This window comes from Dermacentor silvarum, chromosome 3, assembly GCF_013339745.2.
Source record: "Dermacentor silvarum isolate Dsil-2018 chromosome 3, BIME_Dsil_1.4, whole genome shotgun sequence".
NCBI classification, from domain to species: Eukaryota; Metazoa; Arthropoda; class Arachnida; order Ixodida; family Ixodidae; genus Dermacentor; species Dermacentor silvarum.
In genome coordinates, this window is record NC_051156.1 from 152,749,884 (window position 1) to 152,765,283 (window position 15,400).

At 47.7% G+C, this 15,400-nt stretch overlaps 1 protein-coding gene across 1 annotated transcript in view; it reads left to right on the forward strand.

Annotated features, from left to right (window-relative positions):
- The window catches only part of LOC119445938 (venom metalloproteinase antarease-like TtrivMP_A), a 161,550-nt gene that overhangs the window by 144,191 nt on the left and 1,959 nt on the right, over positions 1–15,400 (forward strand). Inside the window, exons 12-14 of the mRNA XM_049663742.1 lie at positions 7,935–8,078; positions 13,048–13,204; positions 14,715–14,843. Of these exons, the coding sequence (XP_049519699.1) occupies positions 7,935–8,078; positions 13,048–13,204; positions 14,715–14,843 (430 nt within the window). The remainder of the gene's footprint in view (positions 1–7,934; positions 8,079–13,047; positions 13,205–14,714; positions 14,844–15,400) is intronic.

Consider the following 15,400-nt stretch of genomic DNA (forward strand, 5'->3'; position numbering starts at 1 on the left):
GCACTTCCACAAGGGTGGAGATGGAAGACCAGCGAATCTGTACTATGGTGGGAATTATGTAGTTACAATTATGACTATTAAGATGTGATGTTGTAATTGGTTATTTGAACTATTCAAGAATAATAAAAATGATGGCAAGTTTTCACGCGGTCGTGTAAAGCTTAGGTACAGCCAAACTGTTGATCCTCAAGTCTTACTGGCTGCTACTTCTAGGTATTAACTTGGTTGCTGCTAGGACTTAACTTGGTTTAACTTAACTACGCATGTAGGAAGGTATTCTCGAGCGATAATTTTCAGAGGTACCTTCCCTTTCGCGACATTTCGCTTGACTAGCGCTGGACGCGTCGGCGCCTCCGAGCGACAGCGTTCCTGGCATGCCACAAAAGCAGGCATGCAGGCTAACGAAGGTTGGCACAGTGCTAAGAACGCTGTTTCTGGCGACGCCAAACGCGTTGGAGGCAAGCCGCTCGATATCAATCGGTCAGCTTCGCTGTGTCTTGAGCTTTGCGCGGCCTAGTGCAAGCTTTCGCCTTTTTTTTCTTTTTTTTTTTTTGTCCTCGCTCAGCGCGCCGCGGAGAGAAGAGAGAGGGGGGGTCGGGAAGGGAGGGAGCTGTCGAGGGGGAGAGCGGTGCATGCACCCAACACCCTCTAGAAAAATTTTTCTAGAGGGTGGGGGGCGCTGCGATCGCCAGAGTGTGAAGACGCGGCCCACTTTGGCTCTTCGATGTTTTATTATTGCGATAGCAATTATATGGACACTCCAAAGCAGATTTCTGCCGTCGGCGTCGCCGTCGCCGTTGCCGTCGCCGTCGCCGTCGCCGTGAGGTTCCGTATGACGTCAATGGAGATGAAATCGTCGCCGCGCGCCGCCGAACGCTGTATGTGCAAGTGAAAGGGCGCGAGGGACGCGCGCTTTCACGGGGAGTGAACGCACGGCGGAGAACAAACGCGCATTCTGTGCCGTGCTCCCTTAAGGGCTGCAGAAGTAGGCGTCTCTTTCCTCCTTTACAATCACCATATATGTAGAGCAAACGCGCCTTCTTCTGACGCACGAAAGGCCGTGGGAGGGGGGGGGGGGGGGGCAGGGAAAGGAAGGGAGGCGACGTTTAGCTGCGGCACCAAGTGCCTATTTATATCAGAGACTGAACGGAATCTCCGCCCATCGCTAAGCGCTCGTCCCTAGCAGGGCACCGCCTCCATCACCAGCCTCCTCCATGATCGGATGAGACTTTTGCTGCTTCTTCTTCTCTTCCCTTCGTTTCAACATCTTTATCTCCTTTTTCCCCTTCCCCTGACACTGCGCCGTGCTCCCTATTGGGCAGCAGAAAGCGACGCCGCAGGCATCTTTCTAGAGGAGGCGTTGACCCAACACCCTCTAGAAAAATTTTTCTAGAGGGTGGGGGGCGCTGCGATCGCCAGAGTGTGAAGACGCGGCCCACTTTGGCTCTTCGATGTTTTATTTTAAGTTTGCGTGGAACTATCATTCAACGTGGTAAACACTGAGCAACGACACCGTGAGTACTTTCTGTGAGTGTGGTGTGCTTTTTCACGGCTCCAATTGACGTTTTTTTCTGGCTACGAGGACTTTTTCGACGGCGACCCACTGACCTAAGCCTAACCACGCCTGGGCCCAGCCCGAGTGCGGCCTCGGCGAGGCCGGCCCGGTGAGCACGACATCATGTCGCCACCACAGCAACATTCGCACTCGAGTGGACCCAGCACGGAAGCTCCATGCTTACCTCAGCTTAGAGACGCCGAAAATTTGAAGAATAGCCCCTCCAAAATGCAGATAACGCGACGAGCTAAGCGCGCTGAGAGCGTCGAAACGCCGAGTGAACGCCGCGCTACAGCCGAAGACGCCGTGGCGCGTCCCTCGATGGAAGAGGCCAGAAGGAGGGAGTCGCAAGTGAACGACCAAATGGATATTCAGGATGCTAGCGAGGACGACAACGACGATAGCAACGACGAAGACAACGAGGACAACGGAAGCCTTGAATGGTCCTTTTTCAGTAAGCGGAAACCAAACAGAAAAGTCAAGCCCGAACAGCTTCGCCTCGAACGGGTAAGTCGACCTCATTTTGCGCTCTCGATCAGGCCACTTAACAAGGTACACGTACATGACATACCTAAGCAGGCTATAACAGCAGCACTAGAGATGACGGCGAGAAGTTGGGAACTTGCAGAATTATCAATTTTCCGCTACGACCCTGTGGCGAACTGCATAAATGTTACTGTCAGGGATGAAGAACACGCGAAGAGGCTTGCGGCGCTGACCCGACTGGCTGAGAAAATGAGCGGTCGCGTTCGTACGTATGAAGTGATAATTGAAAGAACGCCAACACAGAAGGTGGGGAACAGTCGGGGGGTCATCAAGGTGCGTCCCGGCCAGACCATTGAATATATCAAGGATCACTTGAGATGCGAGACGGCAACTATCCTAGAGGCACGTCTGCTCGGGAAGACAAACATGCTGCTGCTAACATTTAACACGGAATCTCCCCCAAACAGGCTCGTATTCGATTATGAGATCACAAGGGTGCATGAGTACAGACCGAAGGTTATAGCTTGCTACAATTGTCACGGATTGGGACACATTGCCAAGTATTGCCCTTCAGACGAAGTTTGTAAGCAGTGTGGTAGAAAACACCCTCAAGACAACGAATGCGACGAAGAGCTATTCTGTGTCGCATGCCAGAAACAGGGCCACATATCGCTAAACTCGGCATGTCCTAGCCGTGCACCGAAAGACATTAAGAAAGTCGTGCAGAACACAGAAGAAGGTCAGAGGACAGTGACCTGGGCTGAAAAAGTGCTGGCAGGAACATCCACACAACCCACACCATCCGCTCATTATGAGCAACAAATAAAAGAACTCAGAAAGGAAAATCAACAGTTGAGAGCAATGCTGCAGCAAATACTCGCACGACTACCACCAGAGCAACGAGATACGCCACCACCGCCAACGCCACGGCAACGTGAATCGGAGACGCCGGCAGACCGAGAAAAACGCACGCGTTCTAACAGTCGGGTCGGGCGATCAATTAGTCGAAAAATCACGGCAAACTCTAGAAAGCCGCAATACGTAGGACCTGCACAGACTCAGCAGAACCAGGCACCATCAGTGTCAAAACCACTCACAGCCCAAGACTCGGCGTATGCGCAGATGCTGAGCATCCTAAGGCAGGAAAGACACACTGAGACCCAGCGCCTCGAAAAGAACCTACGAGAGGAATTTCAGACAGTCACGAATGCAATACAAACTCAGATGAAAGCGATATTCACGGAAATTCAGAGAAATATTCAGAAGCAACATGATGAACCTAAAAGGCGTAAGCCAGCAGATGAAAGATGACGGCAAGGCCTATATGCATCCAATGGAACTGTCGAAGTTTTACGCAGAATGGATCCACACTAAGACAGCAAATTAAAAAATTCAAACCCCTTGTCGTGCTTCTACAGGAGACAAGGGGACCGTGCACTATTCAAGGTTACCGAACCTTTCAGCAGGCTACAATACTACACCAGGGCAAAGGAAACCAACAAGCGCAAGGCCAAGCTGCCCTTTTAGTTAGACATGATTGCACCGCAACCGAACTGCGAATACCAGATTTGTGTAATGATTTCAGAGAAATTGTGGCAGTAAAGCTATGTCCACGCGGGCACCGGCCAATGGTTGCAGTTTCCGCGTACTACAGACCCCTAACGGGCAAGCACCGGAATGACTCCTACCAATGGCTCGGTAACGTGCAGGCACAAGCTGGAGGCCTTCCCATTCTAGTGGGGGGAGACTTTAACGCCAAGCATCAAACATGGGGCTACGCCAAAGCTGACTCAAGAGGACGCATACTGCATGATGCAATAGAAATGTCAGCTCTGGATATATGCAACACACCCGAAACACCAACCCGCATAGGGCTACACGCGCGACAACAGGACACAACGCCCGATCTGACACTAGCCACTCCAGGGCTCATAAGGCAATGGGACGTAGAATCGACGACATGGGGAAGCGACCATTTACCAATAATCATCACGCTCAATCGCAAAAAGATCCGAGAAAGGAGAGAAACGGTGTTTTTTGACTGGAAAAAATTTCGAATGGCCACCGGGGACTCTTTTGCGGACTTTGAACAATTCAGCGCTATGATAGCGGAGGCACGGCCGGAGGCCAGAGAAACTATCCCATGCGATGACACTACAAGTCACATGGATATGCACCTTGCAAATCTATGGCGGAAGGTCAACCGCCTCACACAGCAATACCGGTATAAAGGAAAGCGTCACAAAGATCTAATGCGCCTTAAGCATCAATACCGACTCATCAAGGAATACCAACAACAACTCGAAGCAGACACGTGGCACAATACGTGCGCGAAACTTGGCCGGGAGCCCGGTCTAAAAAGGCTGTGGCAGATTTTAAGGAGCCTTCTTGGGAGAAAGAAAGGCGCGCCTCCTCTCGCGGAACTCTTTTTGCGAGAAGAGCCTGCCGTGCTGGAGGAGCGCGTCATCCACACTTTCTTCCCACATGCTGCCGAAGCGCCTCCGGAACCGCTGCCTTCTGCCACGATAGACAACGCGAAAGAGGAGCTAGACACGCCCTTTACGCTGAGTGAACTCGTAGCGGCCCTTGCACAAGGTAAAACGAAGTCAGCTCCTGGGCACGATGGAGTGACTTGGCAAGAACTTCGAAACCTCAGCAATGAAGCTCAAGAACGGCTCTTAACAATTGTCAATGAATCCTGGGAATCCGGACTAGTGCCAGATTCACTAAAGCTTTCCCTCATCTACCCTATACCGAAGCCGGGCAAAGACCACACGAAACCAGCTAATCTACGCCCCATAGCTCTAACGTCAACTATCTGCAAATTGATCGAAAGAATGCTAAACACGAGAATGCAGCACTACATGGAGTATGTACAACCGGGTTTGCATCCTGCGCAGGCAGGTTTTCGGCCGAACATGGGCACACATGATTGCCTCTGGTTGCTCCGCAGAGTGATCAACCGCAAGTCTCGCAAACAGATGCCTGACTATATTCTTGCAGTCGATATGCGTAAAGCATTCGATAACGTGAAACAAGAGGTCATCTTACAGGAATTAGCAACCAGGTACCCTAGCCAAAGAACATACAATTGGATCCGTAGCTTCCTCCAAAGCAGACCAATCCAGCTCCATGGCAAGGCACCGGGATGGAGTCCGAGGACCTACTACTTGGATAGGGGTGTGCCCCAGGGCTCCATCCTCGGACCTATACTATTCAATCTGGCCATGACACGGGTAGCAGAAAGTCTTGAGCGAGACACTTCGGCCCGTTTCACTATTTACGCCGATGATATAACAATATGGACGGAAGCGGCGGATTATTCCGACATGCAGAGCATGCAAACTGAACTGCAAGCAGCGATCCTGAGCCTTAGCAACACTTTAGATAACCTCGGACTGCAACTCTCGCCGGAGAAGACGGAACTTGATCAGCGTAGACGGAAAGAAAGCGACCAATGTAAACAAGCAGATCACTTTACACATAGGCCAAAGCGATATTACGTCGACCAATGGACAAATTAGGATCCTCGGAGCACAGATTGCTAGCTGCAACAGCCCCCAGCTATGGATTCGCACACTAAAGCAAAAATGGAGACCGCTATTGCACATGGTTAGACGAATATCGAGCAAGTATGGTGGAGCGCGTCAGAAAGCGTGCCAAACGCTTGCAAAAGCAGTCGCGGTTGGAAGGATTCTTTACGGGGCACCCGTGTACGAATTCTCTGAACGAGACCTCAGCGACATCGAGAAGTTACACAGGGCCACCCTCCGTACTATCACTGGGCTACCGAAGCACACGAGGAACGAGGACCTGCTCAAGCTGGTAGCGATTCCACCCATACGGGACATAATCAATGAAGCACGAATTCGAATGCGATCCCGGTTGGAAAACACGACTCAGGGAAAACAGATCATCGCATGGGATAAACAAGTCCATGCGAAGCCAGAGCCCGCGGAAGCGACCATAACGCCACCATGGGAAGCACCACTGGGCATACGGAGGCAACAACGCCCTATCGCCAGACGAAACGTGGAAGCTAGACAAATATTTGAAAAGAGATTAGAACTAAGAACGCCGCAGCACACCATTGACATCTACACGGACGCTGCAATCAAAAACGACATGGCAAACATGGCCTGGGTTAGCACATCTGCACCCCAACACAATGGCTATCACACATGTCAGCTTCCCGGGGGTGCAACCTTGCACGCAGAACTCTTAGCTATATGGGGAGCGGTCAACACCATTCCCATTGACATGGGAGACATTGTAGAGCAGAATGTGCGAAATAATTATCGGATCCTAACTGACTCGTACGAAGCGGTGGCCGAATTAACGGTGCCTACGACAGATGATGCTGTGGCCAACGACACCAGAAAAATGCTAAAGAGAATACAGGACAACGGGACAAATGTTGAAATCATATGGACACCGGGGCACACCGGCACGGATGGGGGAAACGCAGCCGCTCACGCAGTTGCCGCGCAAGCGGGTGGGCTTGATTACACGTACAGCTCCCCACACTCCATTTCCTCGCCAAACCCCGCTGACCAAAATCCATACCTAAAGATATTGGCCGAAGGCTCTCCTAGCAGAGCACTGATGCATTACATTCGCACTAAAATAAAAGCAGATAGTAAACGGAGACTATTAGAAGCTACACCAGTACATGTGTTTGACAACGGCGGCCTTACTCGCACGGAAGAGGTTTTTTTGAACAAGGTTATGGCCAATGCTGCATACACACCACACATACTTGAGAAATGGCACCAAACCAGACAAGCTACGACTGCGCACACTTATACCCGATGCACACATTGTCAGGAGTCATGCAGAGCAGACTTGCAACACCTCATTTGGAACTGTGCAGCTTTTTCACAAGGGAGATCCAACATTCAACATTTACTGCACGGAGATATTAGAACACTAGGAATTGAAATACAGACTAACCCTGAAACACAAAAAGCCATTGCGACATATGGCAGACAAAGTGGCTTGTTTCGAGTAGTGTAGAAGGGGTCGACCAGCCCGTGCGAGAGCGGCGGAAGTGAACATGCACCTGAGTCTGCATAAAGCGGGAGATCAAAGACTGAGATGAAGATGTGCCCCAGCCAACAATCCGGGAACCCACATTCCTTTCCCACCTAATCCCCAACAGCGGCCTAGAGCCGTCCCCTTCCTTAAAATAAAGGCTTTATTCATTCATTCTAGAGGGTGTTGATGCACCGCGCCGCCCTCCTCCGCCCTCCTGGTTGCCACGGTTACGGCACGGCAGTTTCTTGATACGCACCACAAATTACGACTGGCTTAAACAGCGTCGCTGTTAATATATATGATCCGGTGGTTTTCATTTATTTAGTGACCACAGGGGCCATGGCCTTATGGTCGCTATGGCACACCGCCATAGGGTGTACGGCGAAGGTTGGCACGTTCTTCATAAACACGTCACAAACGCCGCGCGCGTTCGGTGCAGACGCGGGCAAACCGCCGCCGCCGTCGACAACAGTTCTGCGCGTTGCTGGTGCTGCTCCCCTCCCTCCCTCCCGTCGCCCCACGGCCTTTCTCGCGACGGAAGAAGTCGAGTTTGCTCCGCGCCGTGCGTTCGCTCCACATGAAAGCGCGCGTCTCTCGCGCGCTTTCCCTCGCACATCCAGCATACAGCCAATGAGAGTTTTTTTCTACACGCGGACACGACCATAGGAGACTTAGTGCTTTACAGCTTCGCTGTTAAATATTCCACAGCGTTTTCCGCGATTAGACGCTCTGACCGGTAAGCTTTCAATTGTCAGTTCCTTTAGGAGGTAGATGCAGAATGCGGCCCTTAGAAACGTCCTGAAAGTTTTATATCCTAGACATTTTATGAATAATTCGCAGTTGGCAATGTTTACAGGTTGAACGCTCCTCACGATGGAGACGGAGAAGCAAGGGATTGCTCACCGGCAGACGGATATTTGATGAATAGCTCACGAAAAAACGGAAATAACAGTTGTACATTTTCCAGCTGTACCAAGAAGATCATTGCCGACTTTATACAGTAAGTTTTTTTTTTTACAACGCATCCAGAAAACTTTGCTAGTGCTAGGCAGCACTTGGGAACGGGCATTGGCTGCCGCGTGCTGACGTAGCGACTGGAGACACAAGAGGGATTTTTAGTAGGTTTTCTTCAGCAAATGAACCAACAAAGTGCACGGTTACATTACCACAGGCTAAACCACAATGTTCAGTAGCCTAACAAGAAAACAAGACACTGCGATTGATAGTCGCCCTCGCGTAGTAGTTAAACAGTCACGTTATTTCGGCATACGTCGTTTCTGGGACCGCGAATTATGCAAAGTAAACATGCCGACAAATGAAAACGGGTAGGAGCACATTTTGCAAACACGCACACCCTGCAGGTGTCGAACGATAGCTCACCTGCACTCTTGAAATGCAATAGTACACGATCACGAAACCTGGAAGCTCGCAATAAAGCTTTTTCTTCTTCTCTCTGGGGTTTTACGTGCGAAAACCAGCTCTGATTATGAGGCACGCCGTAGTGGAGGGCTCCGGATTAGTTTTGACCACCTGGGGTTCTTGAACGTGCACTACAACGCAAGCACACGGGCGTTTTTTGCATTTAGCCTCCATCTAAATGCGGCCGCCGCGGCCGGGATTCGATCCCGCGACCTCTCGTGCTCAGCAGCGCAACGCCTTTCGCAATAAAGCTGATCAGAAACCTGTGAATCATCGAACAGAAATTATAGGTGCAACGATGAGTGATAGGTCAACGATGGTGTGGATCAGATTGCATACCCCAGTAGCTGACATATTTCTTGATTATAAGAATAAGCGGAGCGGTGATAACCACTGGGCCACAAGAGCAATAAAACAATGCCAAGGAAAGAGCAACGCTGTGCAGCCGAGAATTAGACGGTGGTGAGATAAGGAATTCTTCGAGTACGCAGGACAGATTCAGTTTACGCGACAGAAGAGTGTCGTGGATGTCGCTGAGAAAGGACTTCGTCCAACAGTAGTATTAAAATCTATGATTATAATATTAGAAACTAAAGTAATGCTGGTAAAGAGACCTTCTTCGGCCACCCATTGGCATAATAATGGAAATTTAGGTTGATGGCTCAGATGGGACAGGAAACGAACAATAGTAAAATGTAGGATTTCCTCGTTACATATTTATTTACAGAAGACCTACATATTAGGACACTACGTAAAGGGAACAAAAATGGTAACAGAAATCATAAGCTATTGCGTTAGAAAAGGCATAAGAACAGGCTAATAATAATGTATGTATTTAAAAATATACTTCATGCAAACTACGAGCCCAATATAGAGCGTACATATATAAATTCGTAGATAGTTCAGTAGTGGTCTGTCAAAAAACACGCGTAAATAAGTTGAAGAGTGAACATCCAAGAAAGGCATGTAGACTATAAAAAAGAGAAAGTTGTGCTTGACGAGAGACATCACTCAATAAAAATACTAATAATTCATTATTTGACATATTTACCAAATCGTTTGACAAATGGTGTCATTTTCTTATTATTTTCGGGATAAACGAGTAGCGGAAAGTTTATTCTGCAATTACGTTCCGAATTTTTGTTAGTGTTATTGCAGCGAGTGAATAACTGAGCTGCAATAACTCAGGCTGCAATAACTGAATAACTGAGGCTGTGGGAATAACTGAATAACTGAGTGAATAACTGAGGCTGCAAAAGGTAATCATAACGATTATTACTTGTCTTACTGTGATATATATGGTGAATTATCTTGAGCCTCAGTTTCTTTCTACGTAAACGTAGCGGATTCCATCTTTAAGTCGCTTTTATTTCTCAATTGCTTACGTATGGATCGCAAACATTGCTGACAAACGTTGCTGGTGGTTCTGCAATTTTATTTATAGTCTAATATTAAGATAGTCTTGATAGGAATCTCATATTTTTATGGCATTGTCAACTATTCATATCACATGTAAAAAAAATTAGTTACCTTCCTGCGTTGCTTGATTGAAATTTCTCATAATAAAATGTAGCATCCTACTATGGCGTTTGCTATAAAAATGTCAATTTGTTATGAGTAAATGATTCGCTGAAATATACTCTTAGTATACAAGCACTTAAACAGTGTGTGAATGACTGTGCGTTAAATGTTATATTGGTTAATTTTATATTTCTTCACGTTCACTGAAAGTCACGAGACCTTATGGGGAAAATAGACGCACGGTTCACATCAAGGTACAATGACAGTTGGCGACAGCGAAATTCTTGTAAACATGAGTGTTTAAAAATGCTATTTTGCTAATTTACTGGTGGGTTAAATGAAATGCGAGCATAGTATGCCAGCATAAAATACCTCTTAGTAGCAGCTGAAATGCGAACAATTGAGCATGTGAGCAAAATTCGCAATTGAAACAGACAAGCAAGTGCATTACAGATGACCGCATCTACCTCACGGTGCGCATTGTCGTGGTGACGTGGCAACAAAAAAGAGGGCGTGGTGCTATTTATTCGTTTGCCCTGCACCGCTTCCTTCCTCTATGCAACCTGTCTTTTTTATCTTCCTTTTGTGTCGCTGCTGCTCGCGAATTGAGATGAACGCAATCATCTTTAGGTTGGTCATGCAACCTGCCATACTCACCGTTTGCTGTGATGGCGTCCAAAGCTGCTATGCTACGCGTTTGTGTCGAATACCCATACTTATGAAACGGCTTGTTAACATGTGGTCGATGAACTAGGTTATCTGTCATGCAACTGCGTGTTCCAGTTTCACAAAGACGAAGGTAGTACGTTTACGGTCATGATGCATTTATTTGCGTATAATACCTCTCTTATATAAATCACGTAAATAATTTTAGGACGACTTTACAACACGAAGTGAAGTAGTAGGATGTATACACGGAGATGACGGCGTGTCAATTTAATGGCGTCGCATATTTCACTTTCACAATACTGAACTAATGTGTAGCAATTTACGCGCCACAGACAACTGCAAATCCTTGTCGATTTGACATGTTGGCCACAAAGTAATGAACCTATGAGGTGCCCGGCTAACCTGCGTCTTGGGTCTGCTATGTGCGACCAAAGCACTGAGTTCTTGCTGTGATATTAGCTCTTACTGCGTGGGAAAAAAATTCTACGCGTAAACCGCTGTAAGCCAAATTGACATCTTTTTTTTTTGCACAGCCGAGAACGAGCATAAGTACACCACGCGCCGAGAAACGGAGCTAACGTTTATTTGTCATTAGTGTCATGCAAACACATTAAACACATCGTGTAAAAATTTTTAAAGAATTTGGTCACTATTTTTTCGGCAGCGCCACATGCACAATGTGAACGCCCGAAAAGAAGTAAGAAAGGCCCAATAGCGCTTCAAAACGTTGGAATGACTTTATTTCTCTTCCGGACCCAGAATAGACGAAATTTATGTCAGAGCTTGTTAGGGGATCTTATATAAGGTAACAGACGTTGCGCTCTAGTTGAAAGTGCGAGTGATCTGCACTGAGATCCATTTAATGTAACATAATGATATTTTTACATAGATTGTTGTTGGTTGGCGATCACTAAGTGTCATTAGCATTCTTACTACATTTATTTTACGCACACGTGTGTCGATGGCACAGCGGCTCAATCATGCTGCTGTTTATCCTGAGGTCGTAGCCTTTATTACCAGCTACGGTTGTAGCATGCTGTCGAGTGCAGTCCGCGGAAGATTGATTACTTTGGGCCAGATGCGAAAAAAGTCACAGGCCTGCGCGGCGCACGCAGCACAGTCACAGCGTAAGCTGGTGGAGCGGCTAAAGAGTAGCTCCAGTTTCAGCACCACGCACAACAGGGTCTTCGCGGCAAAGTCTCTTCACCTCGTTTTGACGAGAACGATCTGGACTGTCCGCCCGGCGTCGACGGCGAGCTGCGGCTTATAATGCTCTCAGCACAGCAGTCTGCTGAGCCTGATGATGCCTGGTTGTAGCCGCGCACGTAGCACTACGATTTGCTTCTTCAGCAGCGGTTCGTACCTTGCGAGGAGACTCCGTAACGTGTACCATAGAGGTATCCAGAATACCAGGTACAGTTACATGCAGCATGCAACTGCTATATGCAACTTACATGTCGGGCACTACGCGTTTGCAAGCGCCTTAACCAGGTGGCGCCACCATACTGGCGGAGGCTCGGGATCGCATTGATTGCGCGCCTTGTCTGAACCACATCTCATCGTCTGCGCCTGCGCACGCTGCGTTTGCAGGGACCTTAACAGATGGCGCCACCATACTGGCGGAGGCTCGGGTCGTCTAGGGGTGCGCGCATGCCTAGGGCGCGTCTATAAGGCATTTTCCGCGGCCTCATAGCAAGCGCTTGTGAGGCTCAGTAGTATAGCATCCGACTCCCACGCAGCGGGCCTGGGCTCGATCCCGGGTGGGACCGCGTACTTTTTTTCGCATTTCCGGCGATAGTGGTTACGGTCACCAGCAGAGGAGGCGGCGGCGGACACCACCGCGAACCGAAACGACTATTAGAATTAGCCCATAACAGCTTACGCTTTAATAATTAAAAGGACGGTAAGTTGGACATGTTGGTATTTCATAATGAAACCATTCTCAGCGCGAAACGACAAGAACACACAGAAAAGATCATCAGTGATCAGCACAAATTTAGATCCCACCGATAGAATAGTTCTCTATCCAGATTATTAGCCTGCTTGAGGGCAAAATAGGAACTCTGCCGGGAAGCATAAAATATATTTTTTTCATACATAAATTTTTGAAGTGAAACTGTCCTGACAACATGAATTCCTGTAGTGTGATCTATCATCTGTCGCGCGCACAAACACTATGTGCTCCAACTTCTGTTGGCTCGTAAGCCTTGACATGTTCTTGCGCCCAGAATAATGCTGTCGTGTCGACTGGAAATGTAGACGTTACCAAATGGCGAGAGGCTCAAGGGAGAAAGCTTTCTCTTAGTTTGGAATATGTCCCGTTGTGTTCCTTAGAAGGGTATAATTCTATTTTTTCCCAGGTGGCCTTATTCAAGCTGCCTAATGAAAAATACGGCATGCCACGTTATTTCGCTACCAAACAAGGCGTCAAATCTTCCAGGGGATACAATGGATGGACCCACGTTCTGCAAGGAATACTACCGAAAACCGAGATACGTGAATTCTACTTACTTAAAGGTACGATGGTGTTAAATCGATAGCTTTTTTGTCTACTTCGCCAGCTTTGGGAGGTTGCTCGGGTGCTGTTTTCGCACGGTGCGCTGAAGAGGGTGATACAAATAAGGAAGCAAAGAGTACAAGAGCGAAGGAGTGAGCGCAGTAGCGGGTGAGGAGATAGAGGACAACGCGATTGGTTGGCACGGGAGAGAGTATGGACACGCGCGGCGTGACGTCAGCCGCATTATGTGAGGCCCACGCTCGATCGGCGCGCGCGCGGTATCGCCAGATCTCATGCGCGTAGTAGTTCGAGGTCTGGCATTACCGTAATATAAATCTTATCCAACTATTTCTCTACCCGGCGGGGTAGTTCTTAGCGGTTATAATGTTGCGCCGCTACGAACCAGATCGCGGGAACAAATACTGGCCACGGCGGCCACATTTCGATAGGTTGAAATGCAAGAAGGTCTGGGTACCGTATGTGCTCTGGGTGCACGTTAAAAGTCCAGATGGCCGAAAGTAACCGGGAGCCCCTCACCCTCCTACGGCGTGCCTCATAAACAGAGCATGGCTTTCGCACGTAAGTCCGAGACGCCCTTATCAAATTTTTTAACGTTCTTTCCGATTCTATATCGAAGGAGTTTTCTCTAACCAACTTGCTCGCCCAAGGTCTGCCCTCGATCACGGGCTGGCATGGAGATTGACAGCTAGGTCCCATAGCCCCTTAGGGCTGTTTGCCGTAGCCCTAAGGGGAATATTCTTTATCTAAACTTCTATCTTTCTATCAATCTAATGCAACCATCAAGCGTGTACTCTACATATATTTACCACTTATGCGTGCTAAATTACTGCTCCATGCTTGTCGCAACATGATCATATGCACGAAACGTTGCGTCTTAAGCGATATTTCATTCGCTTCACATGTCTTCTGGTTCTCATGGCGGAAAAGGCAGAAACATGGAACACCAAACAAAAGACACAGAGACACAAGCATGTGCATTCGCATCTTTTTTGAAATGTATACCGCGTGTTAGAGTTACATCTTTACCATTCTTCCATTAGAGCTGGCACAGCAGTCACTGACTATATTGATGATTCTTGTCTCATGAAACTTGATTAGTAACACTATTTCGCTTCCTGTGATTCCCAATGTGATCAATAATATTAAATTGGTCCCTAAGTAAGAAAATAGAATTCGGGCTAGTAGCGAATAAGCACGCCAAATGTTCTGAAAAATACAAAAATAGATTATCCTACTGAATCTATGGGGAGCATTGTGCTTGCGGCGAAGGAGGATGGCAAGCTTGAAAAAACCATAATCAAATAATTCCGCCTGAAGTTCTATCATCGTCAGCTATTCCCCTTTCTTTGACACTTATTATGTTTCAGTGTCACTCTAATAAATCACGGACACTCTGTTGTGGGCAATACAAGTCCTACCCGATTCACCTCATACCTTTATTATGGAGTAGAACGTATGCGAGGCTGCGTTACATGTGATAGGCTGAACTTTTTATCTTTTTCTTCGAAGCTGGATTCCGACCTCAAACAGTGCCTGTTCCGCTGTTTGGTAGAGTACACCAAACCTAAGGGGAAAATGGAGAACCGCACTTCATTTGCAATGGATGGCACGCCCTGCTCTGAATCTGAGCCACTCAAGGTGAGAAGTTCCCAGACGTCGCTAGGGGAAGTAAACGGCCTGACCTGTTGAGCAGCTGTGTCGCTAAGGCCAAGAAAGTTTATTTTTTAAATCTTACTATGCACAACTCATGTACCCCACTGGATAATCGGCTAAATTGTTTATATTGGCTTAATTGGTTAATTTGTTGATTTCCCTGGCTAGAATACAACCTAGACAAGCGTATTAGAATTAATTCATTCCTCCGCCCATAACGGTGCGTTTTCTCTGCTTTTTTCTAAGTGTCACTCTTTCTTTTTATGCACATTTTATGTGGATTTTTATGCAGCCAACACTTGTTTAAGAACTTATTTCGCCACTACCACGCATTCACCAAACTCAGTAAGACTTAAATGGGCGAGGGCTATGTACAAGGTGTTTCGTATTACAATCTCAAAAAGGCTAAAAAATTCGGCAAAAAAAATCGCGTAAGCTCCTTTAGCATTCTTAGTTGGTTTGTTTAAGTGTAAGTATACCGGCCCAAAGTAAAAATCTCCCAACCGGACATTCGTCTTTTCTCTTTTTTTAACGTTTTCTGC